This window comes from Lissotriton vulgaris, chromosome 6 (genome assembly GCF_964263255.1).
Source record: "Lissotriton vulgaris chromosome 6, aLisVul1.2, whole genome shotgun sequence".
Taxonomy (NCBI): domain Eukaryota; kingdom Metazoa; phylum Chordata; class Amphibia; order Caudata; family Salamandridae; genus Lissotriton; species Lissotriton vulgaris.
This window is the reverse complement of record NC_141694.1, coordinates 1114578466-1114604135: the sequence shown is the minus strand read 5'-3', so window position 1 is coordinate 1114604135 and position 25670 is coordinate 1114578466. Positions and strand designations below refer to the sequence as shown.

Below are 25670 nucleotides of genomic sequence, written 5' to 3'. Positions count from 1 at the left end.
ATGGTTAGATTAGTTTTGATAACTTTACAGATTACTTTATGGATTACTTTTTCTACTCAGTGAGATATGCCTAGATTTAACATTGGGACATTTCCTAGAGAAAAGGTAAGTAAAGCAGTTTTTAGTTATTTGCAGTTTTGCAAGTACTCATACAAAACCAATTCCACACGAAACAATTTGAAGGAAAAACAGTTAATGTTTCCTTTGGAGAAAATATGGTTATCGGTTAACAGGTAAGTACTTGGTTGTGGGAGTTGGTATTCTCGGGTTAGAACCAGGGTTCCCTCAGGGTCAAGGATGCACTCTCAAAGCACTCTCAGCAGCACTAGGGCGACCAGGTGCAGAGTGCTGAGGCCCAATGTTATCCAATAGGGGACAGGGGGCCTCCAGGTGGTGGCTTTTCACGAGCAGGCCACAAGGTTGCATGAGCAAAGGTCCTGCTGCTAGGCTCAGGGCAAAGGGGATCCGAGTTAGCACACAAGGTGCACCCGCAGTGGCACAGGGACGGCTGGGTGCAGGGTGCTGTTTTGGCATCGGGTGCCCCGTTTCAATGGGAGTTGCCGGTTTTGGATTTTAGCTTCAGGCTCAGACGAGGAAGACTTTCTGGGAGGAACCAACAGCTGGACAGGTAGGGCTCGAGGATGTAGGTGCACCTAGGGTCCCCTTCTCCAGGGCACAGGGAGGCTGGATGCAAGGGTGCCTTTTGAGGTTGGATTTCACCTTACTGGGCCACTCGCGGTTGGGAGGCTGCAGGTGATGTCGGGGAGTCGTGGAGAGGTAAACCCACAGTGACTAAGACTCTGGAGCACTGAGTGAGCTCACTGGGACTGGTGAGCTACTCGGACTCTGGCTGTAAGCGTTGTGTGCAGTGGTGGTTCCAGGCATCAGGTATCTTTGTCCTCATAGTCTGTCTTGGGAGTTTCTTTTGAACAGAGCTGCTGTTCACAGGAGATTCAGTTTTTGTTGAAAGCAGTAATTCCTCCCAGGGGTTCTGGAGGTCGCTGGCTGCAGGACAAGGCACTTTTTGGCCCAGGATCTCTGGAAACTGCCGACGGCCGATAGGGCTGGCGCCAAGTCAGTTATTCTCTGCAGTCTCCTCTGCTGGGCGTCTTCTTTTGTCCTTTTTCTTCGTATATTGCAGGAATCTGTCTACTTGGTTCAGGGCTACCCCCTAAATACTGTGTTGATGGGGCGTTTTAGGGGCTACTGACCTTAGGGTGACTACACCCTTAGTGTGCTCACCCCACGTGGGGGAGTGGGCACATTCCCTAATCCTGATTGGAGAGTATCTGCCATCTGCAAGATGGCGGGCACTAAAGAGTGGGCTTCCCTTCACTTCCCCCACCTGAGCGGTGGCTGACCAATGCCAGGGTAGTGCGCTGTAGGCATTGCACACAGGGATGTGTGCCATGTCGACTCTGCACAAAAACATGCAGCCTGCAATGACAGAGTGTGTGTGTGTGTGTGTGTGTGTGTGTAAATGTACAGGGTCTCTAAGGGTGGCCCAATAAGTGCTGCAGCCCTTAACTGCCTTACATGGCCACAGTGCCCTTGGTACCCAAGGTACCTTTTATAAGGGACTGACTTGTGGCCAGAGAGGTGCCAATTGGGGGTACAAGGTACAGTTTTGGGAAAGAACACAGGCCCTGGGAACCTGATAGGCAGGGACCCAGGGCACATCAAGTCAAAGTGCATCAGTAGTCAGGCAAAAACTGGGGGGAGGGTTACTGCAACATAAACCAAGCTTCCTACATTATTGCGGTGCATGTATTTTACTCAAAAATCACAATGCTTCAGAAAATATTGAAAAGTCATGCTGTGCATTTTTTGTGTATCTCTTAGGGTATGTATGAGTAACCAAACTAAAGGGTTCTAGATGTTTTACCACAATTTCCTTAAGGAGTCAGGGTTATCATGCTATGAGGTGGCACATTCCACCTGTCACCTTACCTAGTTAGGGGTACAGATGACGCACAGTGAGCTAGCAGGACTAAGGCCAACATATCCTAATGGTGTGCATAGAATCAGTTTTGCAGTGTTGACATCTATTCTGTCCAACAAATGCAGTTTTTCTGAGAAAGTATAAGCCGTATGAATACATAGTCTCTCAAGACATTTGCTTACTTACCTTCCACTGATGCTCGTGCTGCCTCACTCACCTTCACAAGGTAGAATGCTGCTCTCTGATCGTTGCTCCCGGGAGAGAGGTTTGGTTGGGAATCCATCCATCAACTTTTGGGGAGGGGGGACTAAGTGGGAGTGCAGGGCAAGGAGACAAGAAAAGGAGGCAAATAAAAGGGTATCTGGAAGAAAGGGGGAAGCACAAAGGGGGCTAATAAGATTGGTAACTCTGTTTCCCAGGGAAGGCTGGGCTGCACTGATTTAGGGAAGCAATTGCATAGGGATTCTCATCCCTTCAGCAGTGCATTTGCATGCGCAGTAAGAGGTTGTGGGGGCAGCGCCTGCACAGAGGACTTCTTGCTGTGCATTCAAGACAGTTTGTTCCACAGGTTGTGTGACACTCCTTAGTGACTAGCCATCTCCGAGATGATCCATATAGCACTTCAGATAAATGTACTGATCAACGACACTACTAAGAAACTAAAAATGGCTGACCTTAATATTCTTGAGTGGTGCATTTCTTTTAACATGGAAGACCCATCATGTAATGTTACCAGCTTTAACACTCGTTCTTTTATGACATGCTTACTAACATCATTTGTCAATATACGAGTCTATCATGATCATGTCAAGACTAAAGCATGCAAGCCCTCTCTTAGGACAGAGGACAACTAGGGTTAAGAAAGGTGAAAAAATATGAGAACATCAATGAAAAAAAGGAGCAGTATAAGCAAGGTACCTACAATACCAACATAGGGAGTGGCTCACTGTCTTGGCCGAGGTATATTATATCGCACAACAGTCCTTTCACATGAAATGTCAGAAGTAGCAGCCCGATGGGGGAGGCCACAGGATGCTGGTGTAGGCTTGCTTACCAGACGCCAATGGTTACATCCTCCTCTGGCTGCAGGTAAAAATTGCATGTATGGTTTAAGCCTTGGTCCAGTGGCTTCTTAAGGTCAATGAAATAGGGCACTCTCACTGCAAGGAACAGAATGAACAAGAGTTAGACTGCTTATTTAGAGAAACAGAGTATCTACATGATAACTGCTGTAAAGAGCACGTTACTAACCTTCAGTAACACCTTATCTGGTAGAAACCCTATCTAGCTGCACATTCCTTACCTAAGAATATCCCCCAGGCATTAGACACCCGTGTGTGCTGGTAGGCGGTGTCATCCGGCTCAGCATGGCATTGTCGGCATCATTCGAGCCACACGAGACATGCACAGTGCCTATATCAGGGCACGCTAGAGCACTGACATCAGTTTCTTTTCGTGACTTTCTATGTCAGAAGTACAGAGCCACGAAGAGTATTGACCACTGGTTTGTGAAAAGTATGGCTCTGAAAAGGGAAAAAAACATAAGTCTATAAATCTATTCACAGAGCAGGAAGGAAGGGTGGGTTGGTAACGAATCTGCCGCTAGATAGAGTCTATACTAGATAAGGTATTTACCAAAGGTAATTAACTTGTTGATCTGATAGAGACTTCTAGCCACAGATTGCTTACCTTAGATTAGACAATAAAGCAATACCTCCCCAGAGGAGGATCTGTAAAACGATTCACACTAAAAAGTGCTGCTGTACAGAGCGGGCAAAGTGCCCGTCCCTACGGACATGACTGTCCAGGCAGTACTGCTTGGTGAACATGTGCTGCAGAGATGCCCACATTACTGCCTGTGGTACAAAAGGGGGTGGTGATGGACGGAGCATCTGAACCAATCAAACACTCACATCCGTCCATTACCACCCCCTTTTGTACCACATTACTGCCTAGCAGATGTCCAGGACCCGGACTTCTTGTGCTAATACAGTGGTCACAGCCTTAGCTTTGGTGGAAAGAGCGAGCAAACCTTCAGCAGGTTGCATCTTGGCCAATGCGTAGCAGATTTTGATACAGAGCACGATCCATCGGAGGATGGTCCATTTCCCTTTCTGGTCTCTGACATACACCACAAATAGTTGGTTGTCCAACTGGAACACTTTTGTGCTGTCAAGGTGGAACAACAACGCTCTTTTTGAGTCTAGCTGGTGGAGTCGCTCCTCTTCCTTAAATGGATGAAGCAGAGCATAAAAGGTAGACAGGGTGATGGACTGGCCAACAAGAAAGGGAGTGGCCACCTTCAGTAGGAAAGAAACTCTATTGCGAAGGACCAGCTTTTCTGGGAAAATGCTGAGAAACGAAGGCCTAGATGACAAAGCCTGGAGGTCACGGACCCTGTGGGCAGATGTTAATGCCACCAGAAAGGATGTCTTGATAGTAAGGAGCCTGATAGGACAGTTGTGCAATGGCTCAAAGGGAGTGCACAGCAGAAAGGTTAAGACTAAGTTTAGGTCCCATGGAAGCATAATGAAGGTAGAAACAAATGATGGAGACCTTTCAGAAACCAATGTACAATAGGTGACTTGAAAAGGAATGGCTGATCTGGCAAATGCAGAGATGTCAGAAAGAAAGCCTTTTAAGGTGCGCAAAGCAGACCACTGCTGGGCAAGAGAAAGACTACACAAGATCCTGGGAAAGTGGAGCAGAAAGGGGGGTTAACCTGTTTTGTTTGCACACCATGCCACAAACCTACCCCAAAGGTAGGTGTATACTGTCTTAGTGGAGGGACGCCTGGCTGTCAGGATGATATTACAGGGTTTGGGCAGAAGGTCGAAAGCTGTTAACTATTGCTACTCAATCTCCACGCATAGAGGAGGAGGGTTGATAGGTTCAGGTGGAAAGCCCTCCCCTGCTGCCGCAATAAAAGATCTTCCGGTAGGGGCAACTTTATTGGAGGACCGATGGCTATGCTCAACAGCTTAGGATACCAGACTTTCCAAGCCCTGCCCGGAGCCACAAGGATGACCTGGGCCCAGTTATTCCTGATCTTCTTGAGAACTCTGCGCAAGAGTGTTATGGGCTGAAAGCATACAGGAGACCGGAGCTCCACTCGAGACAAAAAGTGTCTCTGAGCAGGTGCAGCCTTGGAAACTCCTGCACACAGAACTGCTGAAATTGTGTGTTCTTGACAGTGGCGAACAGATCTAACCAAGCTTCTCCCCACTGCTGAAAGACACCTTGCACCACCTTTAGATGAGATGCCATTTGTGATCTGTTAAGCATCTTTGACTGCGTTTGTCTGCTCTGGTGTTCAGATATCCCGCTCTGTGTTGAATCACCAGCAAAATGTCCTGATGTTCCAGCCATGTCCAGAGATGCAGGGCCTCTTGACAAAGGGTCCATGGCCTCATCCTGCCCTGTTTGTTGCAGTATCACATGGTGGTAGTGTTGTCAGCAAAAACTTGCATGAGTCTTCTCTTGATGGAGGGTAGAAAGGCTTTCAATGCGTGTTGTGAAGAAGGAGAATTCCTCCTTTTTCAGTTCTAGGATAGGACAACGGTCACCGTCCTTCTTGGGCGGTAACAAGTAGCCAAGAGAGCTAACAATTCCTGGCAGAATAAGGCGATATGGGCCTCCATCAGCCTGTCATATGTGGGTGGCATGGGTGGAGTGGCAGTTCCAAAGGATAGGGAGTAGCCTCTTCGGACACTCTGGGGAACCCAGCAGTCTTATGTTACCGACCTCCAGTGGTACAGGTGGTGGTGTATCCTGCCTCCCACTAGTTACCTATGATGGTCGAAGGGCAAACTAAAGAGGCTTGGAGGCGGCATCTGCTGGGGGAGTGATAGATTGGCCTGACCTCAGGCTACCTGATCCATGGAGTCTGTGGGTACTACGTCCTCTGCCACTCAGGGGCTGAAAAGCTTTATGCCGTGGTGGCATGGTGGGTCGCGACAATCAACACAGGTACTGGCGTCATGCTCTAGACACCACCAGAAGCAGATAAGGTGTGGATCAGTCACTGACATTTGCAGGTGACAGGAGCCACAGGGCTTAAAAGCAGCCTTACTTGGGGTCATCCCAGCCACACCAGGAGACAATGTCTCAAAATATCTTTGACAAAAGGTTAAAAAGGTCAGTCAAAAAGTGACTCGTGGTAGCTCTTTTCTAGATCTGCATTGACTGGTGCATAAAGAACTGTCGTCCGCATGCTTGGGTGGTGCCAATATAGGCACCACGCAGGTCACTTACGGCCTGGACGATGTCCCGCAGATTAGAACAATCACACCTACCGGTAGGCAGGGGTACTGCCCATGAAAGAATTTCCAGAACCCAGTCTGCCACCTGGTGATTATTCTAAGGTAAGGAATCTGCAGCTAGAAGTCCCCATCAGATATGACATTTGCACATTTGAAAATAAGGAAGTACAAGGATTAATTGTTACATCTTTGAATTTGTTGTACATGCAAAGGCTTGTATATGCTCAAACAATCAGGAAAAGATAAAGCAGGTGTGCCTCTTGTTCATAAAGGGTAGTCAGGTGTAAGTGATGCTGTCATTTCCCCAAAATTCATAGCTAAAAAGCATGGTCTTGCCAGAATAATGTAGTAAACACTACATGTTTCTATCTTGTCATCTTCTCTCATAAATTTAGGTGCGGGTTCCTCATAGTGTGAAGCAGCAAGAAATCCCCCTTTTACGCAAGCCATCAGATGAATATATGATGCTTTGCACTTTATTCTAGAAAGAAAGCACTAGATGAAGACAGGAATTAGAACACCAATCTGCTGATATAAAAGCTTCAGGGTTGAGTCATAAACAATGTCTCAGTCACAACTTACCTTTCTACGGGCACATAGTCATTTGCAACATAGACTAAACTAAGGGAAGGGGAGACAGAGCTGTTACAGCAATTAACAGCAGTTGAAGAAAACCCATGAGAAATATCATTTTTTACAAGACTTAAGAAATGAACTCCAAACAACCGAATTTAGTTCAGAATTCCTGAAGATCTACCAGATCCAACTCCTTCGAGGGTGATCTGGCAAGGAAAATAAACTGCACAGGCATACATAATTTCGATGCTATGAATCATACATCTTTATCAGCCTTGCTCCCTTCACATGAAAGCCAGACAGTGTAATCAAAACCCAGTACGATGTGAGCCCCGTTTTATGCTCATGAATAATACGGGGGAGACATTCTCAATATTCTTGACCGCCCTATTACTTAGGGAACAAATAAGGCTACTCCATCTGGCAAAGGATAATTTTTTAAGTATATGACAAATGGGCACACACCTCAAAACGTTGTTGAGATGATTGTGAAGTTCTGCTGTCAACTTTTCCATAGTATCAGTCAATAAGGATCTCACTACAAGAGGCAGAGACTACATTGTTTCTTCAAACTTAAAACCCTGGTGATGCAGAACAGCTGGCAAAATTAAAAGTCTAACATCGGAGGTGGCGTGGCTTCAAAGCCGATCAAGTTGGTGGTGTTTTCTTGAGCTTCTGAGTTACTTGGAGATCATTCATGAAATAAAAGCCTATTCTACGGCATTTGAAGTACTCCTTGGCCCCTGCTCGACCTCCTGACATGTTCTGTTCCTTAGGAGCGCCCTTTCATGATTTGGCCCATCTTCCTTTTCATGTATCGGTGAAGGGCTTTTTGAGTGCCGCGCTTCTCAAAATGGTGCCAGCTAGAGTTTCCTACTTGAAGGACGGCACAATCATCACACATTAATTTATTTTGTGTGCTCAGCTATTTTTGTTACTCTCTTCTTTGCTTGGCAAGTTACCACTTGGTCTTTTCAGCCATTTATTTGACACTTATTTCTACAGTTTCACTATGAAATATTACTTTTACTGCCATTTTGAAAAGCTGAACCTCTCATATGACAGAATCTTCTTGTCACATTCTAACAACGTTTTTCCTATTTTCCTGAACTATTTACTTTTTTTACTTGCTTCAAAGCTGTTCTCTATTCCTGCCCTTAGTTTATGGGCAGAATAAAATCCTTGTAAAATGAACCTCCATCACCCATTTTTTCATCCAGTAATCTATGATGAGGGGAGGGGCAGCCTTTTAAGAATGCCACTAATGAGAAATAGCAGCAGACCAAAGGCAGATGGATTATTATGGAGGAGATGGAACAAAGTGTCAGTTCTCTTCAGGATATATCTATTAAAATTCCTCTACTTGAACAAGAGATCCTGAAATTCAAACTTCACACTGAAGATTTAGGAAACATGAATTGTCGTAACATCCTTTGTTGGTATGGTTTGCCTGAAGCTCTTGAAGGACCCAACCTCCTTGACTTCTAAAAGAAATTTCTTTCAGAACTACTCAGACTTCCTACTTCACCTCCTCTCAATTTGCAAAAGACTTGGTAGACTCAATCCTCATTCATCCAAGCCTCACCGCATCATTGTGCTGTTCTGCAATTTCCTGACCTTCTTCCAGTTCTGAAAGCAGCCAAAGACAAGTGGCGTCTTGTCTGGTTTGGTCATAATATTTTCATCGCCCAAGATGTTTCTAATACAGCAAATGCTCGATATAAGGAATTTCTCACCCTGAGACATTAAATGAAACAACGGAATATTTGCAATGGTATTCTCCATCCATGTTTATGAAAGATAACCTATGAGGGTTCTACTAAACCATTTGATGACCCCGTAAAATTGAGGATGTTCCTTAAAAGTATCACACCACTTGCTATGGACAATGTTGCTCCAAAGAATTAAGATGTTTAATGCTTTTGTCTTTTTTTCGAATATGCCTTTATTATTCTTTCCATTTTATTAATTCATGCTCAGTGTTCGATCTTGTTATTGACTAAACATGTCTCATACTCATTGTTTGTTGTATCCCCAGGTCTGGATGCTTATCCTTGATCTGCTTTTCATTTGCTTCCTTATATTTTACCTTTTTTCGGCTCTACCCTTCTTTTCCTTTGAGTGACTATCTGATATTTAATTTCTTATGCTTTTTTGCTTCTCTTGTGTTTTGCATAACTAATGTATACCATTTTATCCCCCTTCCTTGCAGCTTGCCAGCCTTATTCCTGTATTTCTTCCTTCATGTATTCAATAAATTTAACGTCTCATGGAGAGTTTGTGACCTTGGACATCCTATCAAAAAACAAAAAGTACTATCTCACCTATGTAAACTTGATTCTAAAATTGCCTTTTTTACAAGTAACACCTTGTAACGCCTCTGCATCTGCTAAATTGAAGAGAATATGGTTTGGTCAAGTTTTTTTCTTTTCAGCAGTAGATCGAAAGGATGATGTGGTTATTATTTGCCATAAAACCTTGAGAATACAAGTTGCTTCAACTGAATGTAATTCAGATGGTAGATGTGTGTTGGTCAACGTGATTTTCGACAACAAGCACCTTACTTTATTTATTGTTTATGACCCTGTCAGATCGGACTCGGAGTTCTGGCATTCAATTAAGATAGCACTTGCCAATATTCCTCACTTCAATATCAATATGGCTGGTGACTTTAATCAGCTCAACAAAAAAAGGGGTTATGAGAGGAAAGTCTCAAAAGGGCTTGCCCACCTACTGGCATGTACCAAAAACAAAAGAGCCCCTCCATGTTTAATGAACTAACCTTACATAAGACGAAGAACATGCTTGGTTTTCTTATATAATCGTTATCCACCAGAGTTACCCCTTGGTATCATGCTTCATCTTAGGATTCATCCTGTTCCGCTGCGGAGCAGGCGTGCTACGAGTTATGTTGGAGCACTTAGAGATATATTCTAAATGATGAAAATAGGAGTGGTAGGTAAGTGCTACTTTAATCTGACCTCTTAAAAACAGGGAAAAGGTAGAAAGTGTAGGTGATAATGTACCTTTCTAATGGTCTACATGTTTCAAGCCAAACCCTATGCCTTTTCTACAGGACCAAGGATCTAACTCCCTTATTTCACTACTATTATAGTACTGAATGATTGCACACACTCTGCATGCTAATAATACAAAACTATGGCACCTACTTGGTGTTACTGCTCAGTAATCAGTAATATATAATGGAAGAGTTAGCCTGCCAAAATCTTGCCAGTATTATGGGTAAAGCACAAAATTAAGCGGGTTGTATAAGCTTACAAATATATCAAAACACCACCTCATTGTGAAAGATCTTTTGAAATATAATATATTGTTGGTTGAGGTGAGCACATCTAGTGAAACCAGTGATCATTGTGACAAACAACACAGACCACACTATACATTTAAAAGCACAAAACATACATATATAATACAAATCTCTTGCATCCTGGGTCCTCCAGTGGAGAAGAGAGCTTGTAGTCACACTCTATATAGCAAAAACCAGATCAGCGTGTCATGATCGTGAATGTTCACTCCTTAAGAGGAAACAGTAATTCAGTAGTTGTTGTGGCTATGCCGTACTTACTATGCCATCTTGCATACTGAATAGCAATCTAGTCTTCACAAGGAGCAGCGAGGACGGCGCGTCCATGCGCTCTGCTTACCGGCATTGAGTATTAGTTCCACTTAGGGGGAAGGAGACGGTAAGATTCGGGGCGCGGGTTGGTATCCCTAGGTCATTGACCCAAGGGGACACTGGCATAGCAAATAAACGGTATACCTGTGTGAGAGCTTTATGATGTTCCTTTCGTGTGGTCCCAAAGACCAATATATCATCACTGTAATTGAAAGCATGCATGATATGCAGTATATTGCGATTAATTAAATCTTGAAAAAATTCTGCAGCTCCAAAAATTAATCTTATGTTTGAACAAACAAATATGGGTAGAAAAGGTAGTAAGGTACATGTAATTTTCTGCTAGTTCCAATTGATGACATCCTTTGTTCAGATCAAGGCGAGAAAAGCACCATTCAGCTGTATGATCATATCGGCAATGCGTGGACCTAAATGTGCTCTCTTTCAATTGCCCAGTTAGCTTGACACATGTCAACATAGATGCGTACAGCTCTTTCACTGCCCTTTTTATGCACTACCACTACGGGTGAAAATCAGGGTGTCGGACCAGTAGATTACTGAATGATATCAAGCTTTAGTAATGTCTCAAGCTCTTTTTCAACAGCTTCCTTTAAATGAAATGCAATTTGACAACATCGCGGAGCAACAGAACGAGTGTCCTCATTAATATGCAGTTGCACATCATTGTCTTAAGTTTCACCTAATCCATGAAACAATGATAGAAACTGACTCACTATTTTGTGATGAGCAGTTGTGTTAATTACAAGATTTCAGTCCCATTTCAGCAGCAGTACTGAAATTAAGTAAACAAGCACTTGCAGACGTAACTTGAAGTACATGAATTTGTGTTAACGCCCTCGTCTTTTTGTTCTTCATTGTTGCTACAAATGAACATTGACTTTTTAATGTCGTTGGTGCAGCCGAAGAATACGCTTTGTCTTCGATGGGGTGGGACGGGGTATTGAAGACAGTTCTTTGTCCTCAGGCATGATGTTTATCGACGCACCACTGCCTATGATACAAGGTGTGGAAAAACCATTCACCTTTAGTGTGATTTTTAGGGCACTATCTAAATGAATTTTGTGACTTCACCTATCGATGTTATGTTATATTACCAGGGTATTTGTAGAGTGTGCAGCTACTCGGCTGAGTGTCCTGGAACTGAGTGGGTGTGGCAGGCTGACTCAATAGAAGAAAGTGAGGCTATTGCTGGAACAACCAAGTATTATGGGCCTTCCTGAAGGGGAGGAGATCTTTCATTTGTCTTAAAGTAAGTGGCATGCCATTCCAAAGTTTGGCAACTTGTAGTCAAGTCAAGTCAAGTAACATTTATATAGCGCACTACATACCCAGAGGGTTTCAAGGCGCTTAGGGAGGGGAGGTGGATTATTTGTCAAAAATCCACGTTTTAAGCTGCTTTCTGAATGCTAGGTGATTCTGGGTGAGGCGGAGGTAAGAGGGGAGTGAGTTCCATGTTTTGGCAGCCAGGTATGAGAAGGATCTGCCTCCCATGGTGGACTTGTTGATGTGAGGTACAGTGGCGAAGGCTTGGCTGGAAGAGCGAAGTTGGCGGGAGGGGGTGTAGAAGGACAGTCGAGAGTTGAGGCAATCTGGTCCGATGTCGTAGAGTGATTTGTGTGCGTGGGTAAGCAGTCGGAAGGTGATCCTCTTATTGACGGGTAGCCAGTGGAGGTCTTTAAGGTGACCAGAGATGTGTTCGTTGCGTGGGATGTCTAATATGAGCCTGGCTGAGGCGTTTTGGATTCGTTGTAGTTTCTTCTGGAGTTTAGCGGTGGTACCTGCGTAGAGGGTGTTTCCGTAGTCCAGTCGGCTCGTGACTAGAGCGTGGGTGACTGTTTTCCTTGTTTCGGAGGGGATCCAGCGAAATGTTTTTCTGAGCATGCGAAGAATGTTGAAGCAGGAAGAGGATACGGCGCTGACTTGTCTGTTCATAGAGAGTGAAGAATCCAGGATGACGCCAAGGTTCCGTGCGTGGTCTGTCGGGATGGGTGCATTTCCGAGGGCTTCCGGCCACCAGGAGTCGTCCCATGCAGAGGGGGAATTACCTAAGATGAGGACTTCTGTTTTGTCTGAATTCAGTTTCAGACGGCTTTGTTTCACCCATTCGGCGACTTCTTTCATTCCTTCGTGTAGGTTAGTTTTAGCGGTGCTGGGGTCCTTGGTGAGAGATAGGATCAGTTGAGTGTCATCCGCGTAAGAGATGATGTTGAGGTTGTGTTGGCGGGCGATGGCCGCGAGGGGGCTCATGTACACGTTGAAGAGGGTGGGACTGAGTGAGGATCCTTGTGGTACGCCGCAGATGATTTCAGAGGCCTCGGACTTGAATGGTGGGAGGCGGACTCTCTGGGTTCTTCCGGTGAGGAACGAGGTGATCCATTCCAGTGCCTTTCCTTGGATTCCGATGTTTCTGAGGCGTTGTAAAAGGGTGCTGTGGCAGACTGTGTCGAAGGCTGCAGAGAGGTCGAGGAGGATGAGGGCGACTGTGTCTCCATTGTCCAGTAGAGTTCGAATGTCGTCTGTTGCTGCGATGAGGGCGGTCTCAGTGCTGTGTTTGGCTCGGAAGCCAGATTGTGAGGGGTCGAGTGATTTGTTGGCTTCGAGGAAGGCGGCGAGCTGGTTGTTGACAGCTTTCTCGATGACTTTGGCCGGGAATGGAAGAAGCGAGATGGGGCGGTAGTTTTTGAGTTCGGTGGGGTCTGCTGTTGGTTTTTTCAGAAGGGCGGTGAGTTCAGCGTGTTTCCAATCTTCCGGGAAGGTAGCGGAGTTGAAGGAGCAGTTGATGACGTCTCGGAGGTGCGGAGCTATGACGGAGTCTGCTTTGTTGAAGATATGGTGGGGGCATGGGTCTGTGGGGGATCCAGAGTGGATGGAATTCATCAGGCGGATGGTGTCCTCAGTGGAGATTGGGTTCCAGGCGTTAAGGGTGTTGGCGGGGGGAAGATGGTCAGCTGATGGTAGGGTGGGTTGGCTTCCGGGTTGGTTGTCAAAGCTGTTGTGGATGTCAGCAATCTTGTTGTGGAAAAAAGAGGCTAGGGAATCGCAGAGGGTTTGAGAGGGGGTGATGTCGTTGGAGTTGGCCGAGGGGTTGGAAAATTTCTTGACGATGTTGAAAAGTTCCTTGCTGTTGTGGGCGTTGTTGTCAAGTCGATCTTTGAATGCTGTTTTCTTGGCTTTTCGGATCAGTTGGTGGTGAGTACGGATGGCGCTTTTGAAGGCGTCCTTGTTGCTGGTGGATGGGTCTTTTTTCCAGGCCTTTTCAAGGGAGCGGCACAGTTTCTTGGACTTCTTGAGGTCGTCGTTGAACCATGAAGCCTTTTTGATGCCAAGTTTGTGTTGACGTTTTTTCAGTGGTGCTAAGGTGTCGGCGGTGTTGGATAACCAAAGGGTGAGGTTGGAGGCGGCTTCGTTGGCGTTAGAAGAGGGGGCTGGGGAGGTTTGAAGGAGTGATGTGGAGATCTGCTCTGTGGTGATTTTGTTCCAGTTTCTTTGTAGAGTTGGTTGGAGGTGGATGATGGGTTTCGGCTTGTTGTAGGTGAAGTGAACGCAGCTGTGGTCAGTCCAGAGGAGATCTGTAGTGTGGCTGAAGGAGACACGGTTGCTGGAGGTGAAGATGGGGTCGAGAGTGTGACCTGCGATGTGGGTGGGGGAAGTGACCAGTTGTTTAAGTCCGAGGTTGGCGAGGTTGTCTAAGAGGGTGGCGGTGTTGCGGTCGTTGATCTTTTCAAGGTGGAAGTTGAGGTCTCCCAGAAGGATGTAGTCTTTGGAGGGGAGCGCGTGTGGGGTGATGAAGTCCGTGATGTCTTCACTGAATTTTGCGCGTGGCCCTGGTGGTCTGTAGAGGAGGGTGCCTCTGAGTGTGGTCTTGGGGTCGATGTGGATCTGGAAGTGAAGGTGTTCGGAGTTGGCGAGGTTGGCGTCAGAGCTGGTTGAGATGCGGATTGTTTTCTTATGGACGATAGCGATTCCACCTCCTGTATGGTCGGTGCGGTCCTTGCGTGTGATCTTATAGTCATCAGGGATAGCGATGGCGATGTCAGGGGCGGAGGAAGCGTTCATCCATGTTTCCGTTAGGAAGGCGACGTCAGGAGAGATGGTGTCTAGTAGGTTCCAAAGGTCAATGGTGTGCCTGTGGACCGAGCGGGTGTTGAGAAGGATGCATTCTAGGTGGTTGGGGTCGGGAATCTGTGGTGTGGTCGTAGCGGAGATGTTGTCGGTGCCGCTAAATTTGCAGGAGAAGCAGGAGAACGGTCCATGGGTGCGTCCAGGAGCGGCTTGGACGCAGTTGGGGGCGCGGCCGGGGTTAAGGGCTAGGAGGGTGGAGGCATCGTAGGTAACGCGGGGGGGCTGGGCAGCGCGAGGGCCAGGGGGTCTGGCGCTGGGCGCGGTCCAGGCGCGGACGGGCGTAGACGGGCTTACCTTTGGCGCACCTTCGGCGCGGGTTGGGCGCGGAAGCTGCGCGTGAACGCTGCGCGCGGAAGAAACTGTCATAAATGGATGGTGGAGGGGGAGGGGCGAGGGAGGGTCCGATGGGAGGCGGGTGCGTGGTGGAGGGGGCGGGCTCAGGGCAAGACAACAACAACAGCACAGCAAATGGCGGCTGCAACGCGAGGGCAGACCGGGTTGGGGGAGATGCGGAGGTAATTGGCAAAAGTATATTTTAACAGAACACACAGTGAACAGATACAGTGACAATCGAGCGCACAAGCAGGCAGGCAGGCACGTTAAAGCGCTAAGTGAGGCCAGCAGCGCTATGCAGGCTAACGTGCAGATACAGTGGAGCAAGCAGCTTCAGGCGATAGGAAAGCTCACCAGCGCAAAGCACACGATATCAGGCAGCTTTGAGAAGGAGGCAGCGAGGGCAGAAGGGAGCGACCGTTCCCAACGTAGTCGAGGCGGTCACAGCGCTAGAGTGGACAGGGGTGAGCCTATACTCTATGTGGGAGGGAGGGTCCGATGGGAGGCGGGTGCGTGGTGGAGGGGGCGGGCTCAGGGCAAGACAACAACAACAGCACAGCATCGACCTCCAGTACGAGAGCGGAGGAACCCTGGGGTGCTTACTAGCTATAAGGGCGAGGAGTGCCATGAGCGATCTTTCTTTGACTTGCATTCTTCCTTGCTTGTAGCCAATCCGACCTGCCCACATTTCTCTATAGTTGAGATCAACATCGCACAGCCATCTTCTTCACTCTCACTTGACAAAGAACTTTTGGACGAAGATTTAAACGACAATCGACTTTGTTGAGTTTTCATTTGCCTCACCTGAAGTGTCTGCTTGGCCTTGTGGGTGTTAGTAGAACGTCGCTTCTGAACATTCGGACGTTCATTTTGTTTTCTCAACGTGAAGCACTTAGTATTTCCTTTGCGTTGAAAAATGTCACAAAGTGGTTGTCTTTCCCACAACCCTTACATATTTATCCAATGACAGAACATTAACCTTCATGTGGAAAACAAAATCCACATCTGAAGCACAGTTTCTTTTTCTTTGGAGACATCATTTTGTGGCCCTCAACCTTGTGTCTCTGCTTACTTTTCATGTTCAGTGCTGACTCACTCTGAGCTACTTCAGCTTCTATGTCAGCACCTTGTCGTTCTGCACATTCCTTGGCTCTTGCAGCCATGATAAGTCACTCCAGACTGAGCATTTCTTTCAGCATTCGCTGTCAGAATAAATCGAAAACACAACCATTTACGACTCTGAGAAGTATGGCTTCTTTACATAAATTCATAGAACTTACATTGTTTGAAGAGCATATCAAGTCTTTCGACAAACTTGTTGATTGTTTCACCAGCTTTCTGCCTTTCTTGGTTGAAAATGTATCATTCGTAATCGACATACGGCATTGGATTGAAATTGATATTTAACGCCTCTTTGATTTGACAGTATGAGACTTCATCAGAATGAGGAATTTTCTTTATTAACGTATTTTCCGGCGTATAAGACGACCCGGCGTATAAGACGACCCCCTACTTTGCCTGAAAAAATTTAGGTTTTGTGCTATACTCGCCGTATAAGACGACCCCCACTTCCAGCGCAGTCCAACGCAGTCCTGCATAGCCATTCCGAGAATGTACCGGTATTTTGAACTTACCGTATTAGTCTAGTCCTCCTCCCTGTGGGTGAGCAGTAAGGCTTTATCAGTGGACAGTGTTACCTAAGCATTTATTTTACAAACTCAAAGACTGAACTCAAACAAATTGGTTGTATAAACAATCTTTTTTTACTCGCAATATTTTTATTTAGAACCATATGAAAAACTGTCACTTCTGAATATACCGGTACGGTACGGTAAACATAAATTAGTGCATGAAACAGTGCAAGTGGATTAAACTTTCCATAACTTTCCATGAATCCAAGCGATTTCTACAGGATTTACAACGTTCCCTTTAAAAGCCTTCAAAATCCTCCTCTTCGTCATCTGATCTCATAAGTAAGTCAATGAGATCTTGTGGTACATCTGTAAGGCAGTCATCGTATGGATCTGGTACCAATTCCGTATCAGATGATGGTCTCTTCTTCGGCATCCTCTTCACCTTCCCACAAATAGTCGTCCTCCATACCATCTAATGAATTTGATATGCCACACTTCTTGAAAGACTTTATTACAGTTTCTGCATCAATGTCGTTCCAGGCCTTTATAACAAAGGTGCACAAAACATCCAACTGTGGAGCACGTATGTTTCCTCCTTTTGTGAATGTTTTTTCACCGCTAACCATCCACTCATTCCACTGTTCTCGGATGCGATCTTTAAATGGCTTGTTTAGGCACACATCCAGTGGCTGCACCAACGATGTCAATCCTCCAGGTATAACTGCAGCATCTGTTTTTAGTCTTGCCAGCCTTTGCTTGGTGCTTGGAGTTAAATGAGCCCTGAACATATCCCACACCAGTAGACTACGTCTTTGTAGAAGTCCACCTGGTCGCCTGCTCCATACATTATCAAGCCATAGCTTTACCCCTTCTTCATCCATCCATCCTTTCTCATTCACATGCACAAAACAACCAACAGGGAACTTGAGTTTCGGCATTGTTTTTCTTTTGAAAATAACCATTGGTCTCAGCTTTGCGCCATCAGCTGTGCATGCTAGTACCACTGTGAAACTGGACTTCTCATGTCCTGTTGTTTTTATTAAAATTGTCTTTTCGCCTTTTTGATGGACAGTTTTGTTGGCAATCATATCGAAATTCATTGGAGTTTCATCCATATTTCCGATGCTACTTAGCGCATAGCCATGTTCATTGCGCAGCCTAATAACGTAGCGATGGAAGCTATGCATTTTGGCATCAAGATCCGCAGGTAATTTCTGGGCAATTTTTGTCTTTTGCCGCAATACCAGATTATGCCTTCCCAAGAATCGGGTACACCAGGATACAGTGGCCTTAAATCTGTGGCTGAGATCTGGATTAGATTTGGCCCACTGAAGTGCAACCAATCGGATTTTATTTCGGGTCACAACATAACCGCTTTGCCGATGCTCGGCCACCATGTCTGCTACATGCTTTTCGAGTTCTGGCCAATGTGGGGTGCCTCTTCTTAATGCACACTTGCCCCTTGGCATACTCCGTAATGCTTTCTCATTTGCTCTCCAGGCCCGAACCATCTTTTCTGTCACTCCATATTGTCTTGCAGCAGCACAGTTATTATGTTCCGTGGCAAAATCCACAACTTTAAGTTTGTAACTGGCTTCATATTTCCTTCTTCTTGCCACTGCTGGAGCCTTGCTGGGTTCTTGACTGCCAGCCATTTGCACTGGATGCGCTGCTGGAGCCTTGCCGGGTTCTTCACTGTCTGCCATTTGCACTGGATGTGCTGCTGGACCCTTGCCGGGTTCTTGACTGTCAGCCATTTGCACTGGATGTACTGGTGCTGTACAGTATGAACAGGTGCAGAGACTGTCTTCAACACCACACGTACGGTACGGCAAATACGGTATCTGCTCACCAGACTGCCTTTCCTCTTCGCAACAACCAGCCAATCACGGCAAGTGCTCTACTGCCTTCGGTAACATTCGGGAACATTCTACAGTCCCCTTTCTATGCCCACGCCCATGTCAAGGAGAGAGGGGCGCGTGCCAAAACGTGCCAAACGTGTCAACACACGGGGCGCTGCCATCTTTGGCGCTGGCTGCCCGTTACCATATACCGTATTTCGGACGTCCTGCTGCCTCGTCCTGCTGCCTCGTCTGCCTGGGGATGTGCAAGCGGTTGGAGGCGCGTATACAGCGGCAGCGGCAGTCGAGGTAAGACTCATGGCGCCATTTGCTCGCTTGTGAAGCGGTTTGACACCTTCGAGTGAAGTCCTTGCTATGAAAAAAACGCTCGCTTTCGATACTTCATGGCGCGGGGCCTGGGTGTGGACGTTGCCAGGGCCGGTGGCTGTATTTTTTAACATAAGGTGTGTTGTTTCTTGTTACATACGGTATTTCCTATTGTGAAGCGGTCTGACACCTTCGAGTGAAGTCCTCGCTATGAAAAAAAACGCTCGCTTTCGATACTTGCACAATTCATGGCGCGGGGGCTGGGTGTGGACGTTGCCAGTGCCGGTGGCTGTATTTTTTAACATAAGGTGTGTTGTTTCTTGTTATTTCCTATTGTGAAGCGGTCTGACACCTTCGAGTGAAGTCCTCGCTATGAAAAAGCGCATGAAAACATACCATAAAATTTTGTACCCGCCGTATAAGACGACCCCGACTTTCCAGAAAATTTTACGGGGTTAAAAAGTCGTCTTATACGCCGAAAAATACGGTACTTCCTTTACTCCTTCACCTGCAAGATTCTTGAGATATTAGATGATATTTTTGTTATCTGCTTCTTCCAGTGCATTCATAAATCATCAACAGTTTCGATCTAGGCAGTACATCTGCCACCAATATTCTGCTTTTTGACTGTTTCAAATGGAAGTTGGGGTATCAGGAAAACAGCGGTGTTATAACCAGTTGAGGAACTTACTAACGCACAAGTTACTACTTGTGTAACGATATATCTGTAAGAGGCATTGGTTAGTGATAGATTCCTTACCTTAGAATATCCCCAGGCGTCAGACTGGATCCGGGATTTTTTTGCGTAGCAGTACCCTTGCGCGTCGGTAGGCGGCTCCGCGTCCGTCGTCGGCGTCGTGGGCGCCGTGATGACGTCGTCGGAGTACTTAGACGCCGCTTCCGCGTCCTGACGTCAGTTCTTAGACACTGCTTTTCCGCGCCAGAAACGCAGAGCCATGTTAAAAACCAACACTGGTGCCATTGAAACTAGGGCCCTGAAAGGGGATGACCTTAAGCCTAGATATTGGTTCGCAGAACGGGGAGGATGGGTGGGTCGGTAAGGAATCTATCACTAACTAATGTCTCTTACAGATATGTTGTTACACAAGTAGTAGCTTGTGCATCTGAAAGAGACACGTTAGTGATAGATTCCTTACCTTAGAATAGATACCCCAGCAATACCAAACCTGGTGGTGGATCTGCAAACCAATAATCACACCAGAAAGTCCTGGAGGACGGAACGGCCAAAGAAGCCATCCCTCCGGACTTGGCTGTCCAGGCAGTAGTGTCTTGCGAACGTGTGCAGCGAGGCCCACGTAGCTGCCTGACAAATGTCCTGCAAGGGGACTCCTCGGCCCAGGGCAGTAGTAGTCGCCGTGGCCCGAGTGGAATGGGCCCTCAGCCCAACAGGAGGTTCCTTTTTAGCCAAAGAGTAGCACGCTTGGATGCACAACACGATCCACCGAGAGATGGTCCGTTTGTGCACCGTCCGTCCTTTCTTAGCGCCCACATAACCAACAAAGAGTTGGTCATCCACCCGGAACTGGCATGTGCGATCCAGATAGTATGAGAGCGCACGTTTTGGGTCCAGACGGTGGAGCCTCTCTTCCTCTTTTGAGGGATGCGGAGGCGGAAAGAAGGTGGGTAAGGTGATGGACTGCCCGATGTGGAAAGCTGTGACTACCTTGTGCAGGAAAGAGGGTTTTGTCCGCATCACAACCTTGTCCGGATGGACAGAAACGAAAGGAGGTTTAGAGGATAGAGCCTGGAGCTCACTCACTCTCCTGGCAACCAGGAAAGCAGTCTTCAGAGTAAGAAGGCGTATAGGACAGTTGTGAAGTGGCTCAAAGGGAGCGCACATCAGAAAAGTAAGAACCAGGTTCAAGTCCCACTGAGGCATCACGAAAGAAACTGGTGGAAACGTGTGTGTGATGCCTTTCAGAAAATGATTTACAGTAGGGGACTTGAACAAAGTTGGTTGATCAGGCAGCCTTAGGAAGGCTGAAAATGCAGAAAGATAACCCTTGATAGTGCCCAGAGCAGAGCCCTGCTGAGCAAGAGAAAGAAGGAAGAGAAGAACCTCAGAAAGAGGGGCAGAGAGAGGATCCACAGCCTTTGCTGTGCACCATGCCACAAATCTGTTACACCTGCAGGCGTATACCGACTTTGTGGAGGGACGCTTGGCTGCCAGAATGATATTACAGACTTCAGGAGGCAAGTCAAATGGCCTCAACTGTCGCAGCTCAATCTCCAAGCATGGAGGTGGAGACTGGACAGGTTTGGGTGGAGGACCATTCCCTGTTGCTGCGACAGAAGGTCCTCCCATTAGGCAGACGAACCAGGGAATCAACTGACATACTGAGTAGCTCTGGATACCAGTACCTTCGTGCCCAATCCGGAGCCACAAGGATGACTTGGGCCCGGTCACGTTTGATCTTCTTCAGCACTCTGGGCAGAAGTGGTATAGGCGGAAAGGCGTACAACAGACCGCAACTCCACTCACGACGAAAAGCGTCTCAGAGCGAGTGCTGCCTTGGAAATTCCAACGCGCAGAACTGATGACATTGCGCGTTCTCTTCGGTGGCAAATAGATCTAACCAAGGCTCTCCCCACTGCAGAAAGAGACCTTGCGCCACGTCCGAGTTCAGACGTCATTTGTGACCCATCATGCACCGGCGGCTGAGTTCGTCCGCCCTGGTGTTCAGAGAACCTGCCAGGTGTTGAACCACCAGGGTCACGCCCTGATGTTCCAGCCACTGCCAGAGGGGCAGAGCCTCCTGGCAGAGGGTCCACGACCCCACCCCGCCCTGTTTGCTGCAGTACCACATGGCGGTGGTGTTGTCCTTGAACACCTGCACTACACTCCCCCGGACAGAGGGGAGGAATGCCTTCAGTGCTAGACGAATCGCCCGCAGCTCCAAAAGGTTGATATGGAGCCGGGACTCCGCCGGAGACCAGAGGCCTCTGATCTCCGCCTCTCCCATGTGGCCTCCCCAGCCCTGGAGGGACGCGTCCGTCACAACTACGTGCTCCGGTTGGGGAAGGGAGAGGGATCGGCCGCTGACCCAATTGTGGTCCGTGAGCCACCACTGCAGCTGCCTCGCAGTGCCCTCTGAGATCAGGACATGGTCGGACAGGTTGCCCTGATGCTGGGCCCACTGAAACTTCAGGTCCCACTGCAGAGCCCGCATCCGTCAACAGGTGTGATGCACCAGAAGGATGCAGGAAGCCATCAGCCCCAGAAGCCGCAGCGTCAACCTGACCGAGACTCGGGATAACGGCTGAAAGATCGGAATCAGAGCCTGTATATCCCAAACCCGCTGTTCGGGGGGGGGCGGTAAACCCGAAACTGCGCCGAGTCGAAAACCGCTCCGATGAAGAGGAGCTTCTGGGAGGAGCAGAGGTGTGACTTCGGCACATTGATGGAGAACCCCAGCTGGTGCAGGAGGTCTGCCGTCGTCTGGAGGTGGCTGACGACTGTCTGGGGCGAGCCCGCCTTCAACAACCAGTCGTCGAGGTAGGGGAAGACTGAAAGCCCTAACCTGCGCAGATGAGCTGCGACCACCGCCATCACTTTCGTGAACACCCGTGAGGCGCTGGTAAGGCCGAAGGGGAGCACGGTAAACTGTAAGTGCTCGTGGCCTACCGTGAACCGCAGGTAGCGCCGGCAGGACGGGGATGTGGAAATATGTGTCCTGTAAGTCCAACGCTACCATCCAGTCTCCTGGGTCAAGGGCAGCTAAGACCTGAGCCAGAGTCAGCATTTTGAACTTCTCCTTCTGGAGGAAGCCGTTGACGTTCCGTAAGTCCAAGATAGGGCGTAGACCCCCTTTGCCCTTCTTGGGTACCAGAAAGTAGTGGGAGTAGGAACCACACCCTACTTCTGGCCCAGGAACGCGCTCGATGGCGCCCTTGGCCAAGAGGGCCGAAACTTCCTCCTGCAGAAGCTGCATATGATCCCCGATACGCGGTGGTATTGCAGTGGCATGGCTTGAGGGGTCGTCTCGAAGGGGAGGGAGTAGCCCCTTCGGACGATTTGCAGCATCCACCTGTCCGATGTGACGTTGCACCAGTGGGAGTGGTGATGGCGAACCCTGCCCCCCACTGGTGTCACATGGGCCTGAAAGCACGGACTAGTAGGGTTTGGAGGTGGATGCTGCGGGGGAAGGTGTGGACTGGCCTCGCCGTTGTCCCCGACCGCCTCCACAGCAATTTCCACGGCCGCCACCGCGTTGGATATTAGTCTGCGGTGAGTGGCTGGCAGCACGTGTGGGGGTGCCCCTTCCTTGGCCACGAAAGGAGCGAAAGGCACCCGTTTGCTGGCACGGGGCAGGGGCCCAAGGACTTGGCCGTGGCCCTGGAGTCCTTAAAGCGCTTAAGCACATGGTCTGCCTTGTTGCCAAAAAGGCGACGGCCATCCAGGAGAGAAAGTCTTCATCTGCAGCCGATGAAAGTGGATGATGTTGCCCCTCGATATCCTTGATCAAAGAGGTCTGGGGTGTCATCACTGCCCCTGTGGGACATCTCGAGAAGGCATGCCCAGCAGTTGCAAAGTGTCTTCTTGGAAGGGAAAGAACAGCAGGCGTCGCAGCAGGCACTAATTGCAAACCTGATGGAGGCCAGTCTGAGGATAGTTCGCATGGCAGCAAGGACAATATCAGAATGATGTCTATTCCATCATCAATGAGGCATGGTGAAGATACGACTGAGGAACTGGAGTAGACCCCGAAGGGTGAGACCCAGGAGGGGACGTGGTGGACCATGACCTTGCTTGAGTGAACTAACCAAACCCCAACCCAAGATTGAGACTAAGGGTGATGCGTTACAAATACAATTCAGACAAAGTGAAACCGAAAAAGTGCACTGTGATGGTGTTGAACCGTGCACATGTCCGAACCCCATGGCGGGAAGAAAACAATCTAACAATGGAACCAATGCCCCTGCGCAGTACCAGCAAGAGGAGAAGTTATTATACGAAGAGACTTGAAAGACTTCTTTGAAGAAAAACTACTTGCGCACATCCGGACCTAACGCTAGATAGCAGGCGTATGCACAGCCAGTGTATCTACAGCCACCCATGTGTCGAACATTAATTTACATCACTATTTATCATAAAAGTATTTGTATAAACTTTTTACAAGTTTAATAAACTTTTTACTTTTCCATATACTTTACCATAGCGAGACTCAGCAGTCGGGTGGAAATCTCTGTCTAAGTATAAGGACATTTTGCAGACTAGTGGCTTGCTTGAATCCAGTTTAAACATGGTGGAACCATATTTGAGGATGCTTTACTGGTAGAGATGTAGTATTGGCCTTATCTCAGGAGGTTGCCAAAGCTCTCACAGCTCTCATTTCATGAATAGTTGCTTTGTTAGAGCAGGGGGAGGGCAGTCAGGCTTTTCACGGTTTGTTAGGCCAGGAATTTCCCCTGCATGTTTTGCAGTTGTTTCCCCGCCCTGAGTGCAAGACTGCATGCATCTGGTATCGTGCTTTTTCGTTTTGGCTCTACACCTGACCTGTGACTCAGAGGGGTGAACCAGGCATGCCCTCATTGCACACAGAGTGGAATACTATCCCTGCTGTGGGTTTAGCTCATAGAGCAATGTTAGAAGTTGTCTGTGTTTTATTAATTCACTGTTGTGACCAGAGCTTTTTATTTGTGTCACTAGAGTTGAGGCATACTGCCTCACTTGTGTAAAGTTTCCCTTCACTTAGCTACATCCTAGCACTAACATCGCCAAAGTATGTTGTGCATGCTTGTATATGTGATGAGTATACGTGAACCAGAGTAATAGATGCCTATGTGATCCATTGTGAATGTCCCTGGCCTGACTCTTTACACAAGGTGGAAGTAAATTTGTCTTCCCAGATAGTGGAAGTGTATCACTGACGTTTCTGAAGCTGGAGAGAGACATGACAGTGGAGTGGGGAAAGAGGAGATGGAGACGAGCACCTTTTAAAATGTGATTAATCCTTCCAATGACAAGAGCTGCTGATCAGTATTCCTGACGCTCTTCAATTTGCTAGGTGGTGGAATGAATGGTGAGTCTCCAGTCTCTGTTTTTTCATGGTGAAAGAATCCTTAAGTGAGGCCAGCCTTTTGTCTTTACTCTGTTCACTGTTTGGCGTGGCCTACTGACAGCCTGGTTCAGAAAGCTGAGACCTGTTTGTGCCTCTGGTGTGTGTGCTCCAGGATGGAGACTACCCTACTGAGAGGATCACCACTCTACACAAAGGGTGTGTCTGGAAAGCAGTCTGGAGAAGAAACTTGAAAGGAGAATTACCCAAAACAGTTTCTGAAAGTGCAAACACTAGATCCATGTAAGAAATGTGATTATTATTTGGGGAAGGTAACTACCCACCTCAAGGAATAATCACAACCCTTGTAAAGGTGACTAAATATACCAGAGGTCACTACATTAACCTGAGCTCAATTACCTGGTATCTATGACAGAGCAGAACTGCTTAAATAAGGGCAATGTGTAAAGTATTTATGCACTACTAAAACAGTAATAATCCTAAATCTAATTAGAAACAGAGTAAACCTTAACTGCAGACTCATGCTCAGCCTGGAAGAGGGTAAGCCAGCGAGAATCGGAAGAGCTGGGCAACCACCCAAGAAGTGACAGGCATTCACGGACTTAAACAGTCTGAGTTAAAAAGAGTGTGTGCTCACTCAAGAGTGCGGGTTAAATGCATCTGAGGCTAATCAAGCTAAATCAGAGCTGGGGATAGAACAGAGTTGACCATAAGGGAAATGGGGCCAAGATAAAGAGCACGAAGAGGCAACCAGCTACTCTTGCGCCAAGACACTAAGGGCCAGATGTAGGTAAATTCAATTTAGCGAGTCCTTAATTTCGATTTTTACCGAATCGCTATTAAGGACTCGCTAAATTGACTGTAGGTAGGAATCTCTAAAATATTAGCGATTCCTTAAAATTCCTTAATAACGAATCTCAAATTGAGATTCGTC

General features: G+C 47.4%; 1 protein-coding gene across 5 annotated transcripts in view; it reads right to left on the bottom strand.

The window, feature by feature from the left end:
* ABHD12 (abhydrolase domain containing 12, lysophospholipase) overlaps positions 1–25670 on the bottom strand; it is a 454310-nt gene that overhangs the window by 173888 nt on the left and 254752 nt on the right. For all 5 annotated transcript variants that reach the window (XM_086927196.1, XM_086927195.1, XM_086927194.1 and 2 more), the window contains one exon: positions 2997–3102. In XM_086927196.1, coding sequence (XP_086783322.1) covers positions 2997–3102 — 106 coding nt within the window. The remainder of the gene's footprint in view (positions 1–2996; positions 3103–25670) is intronic.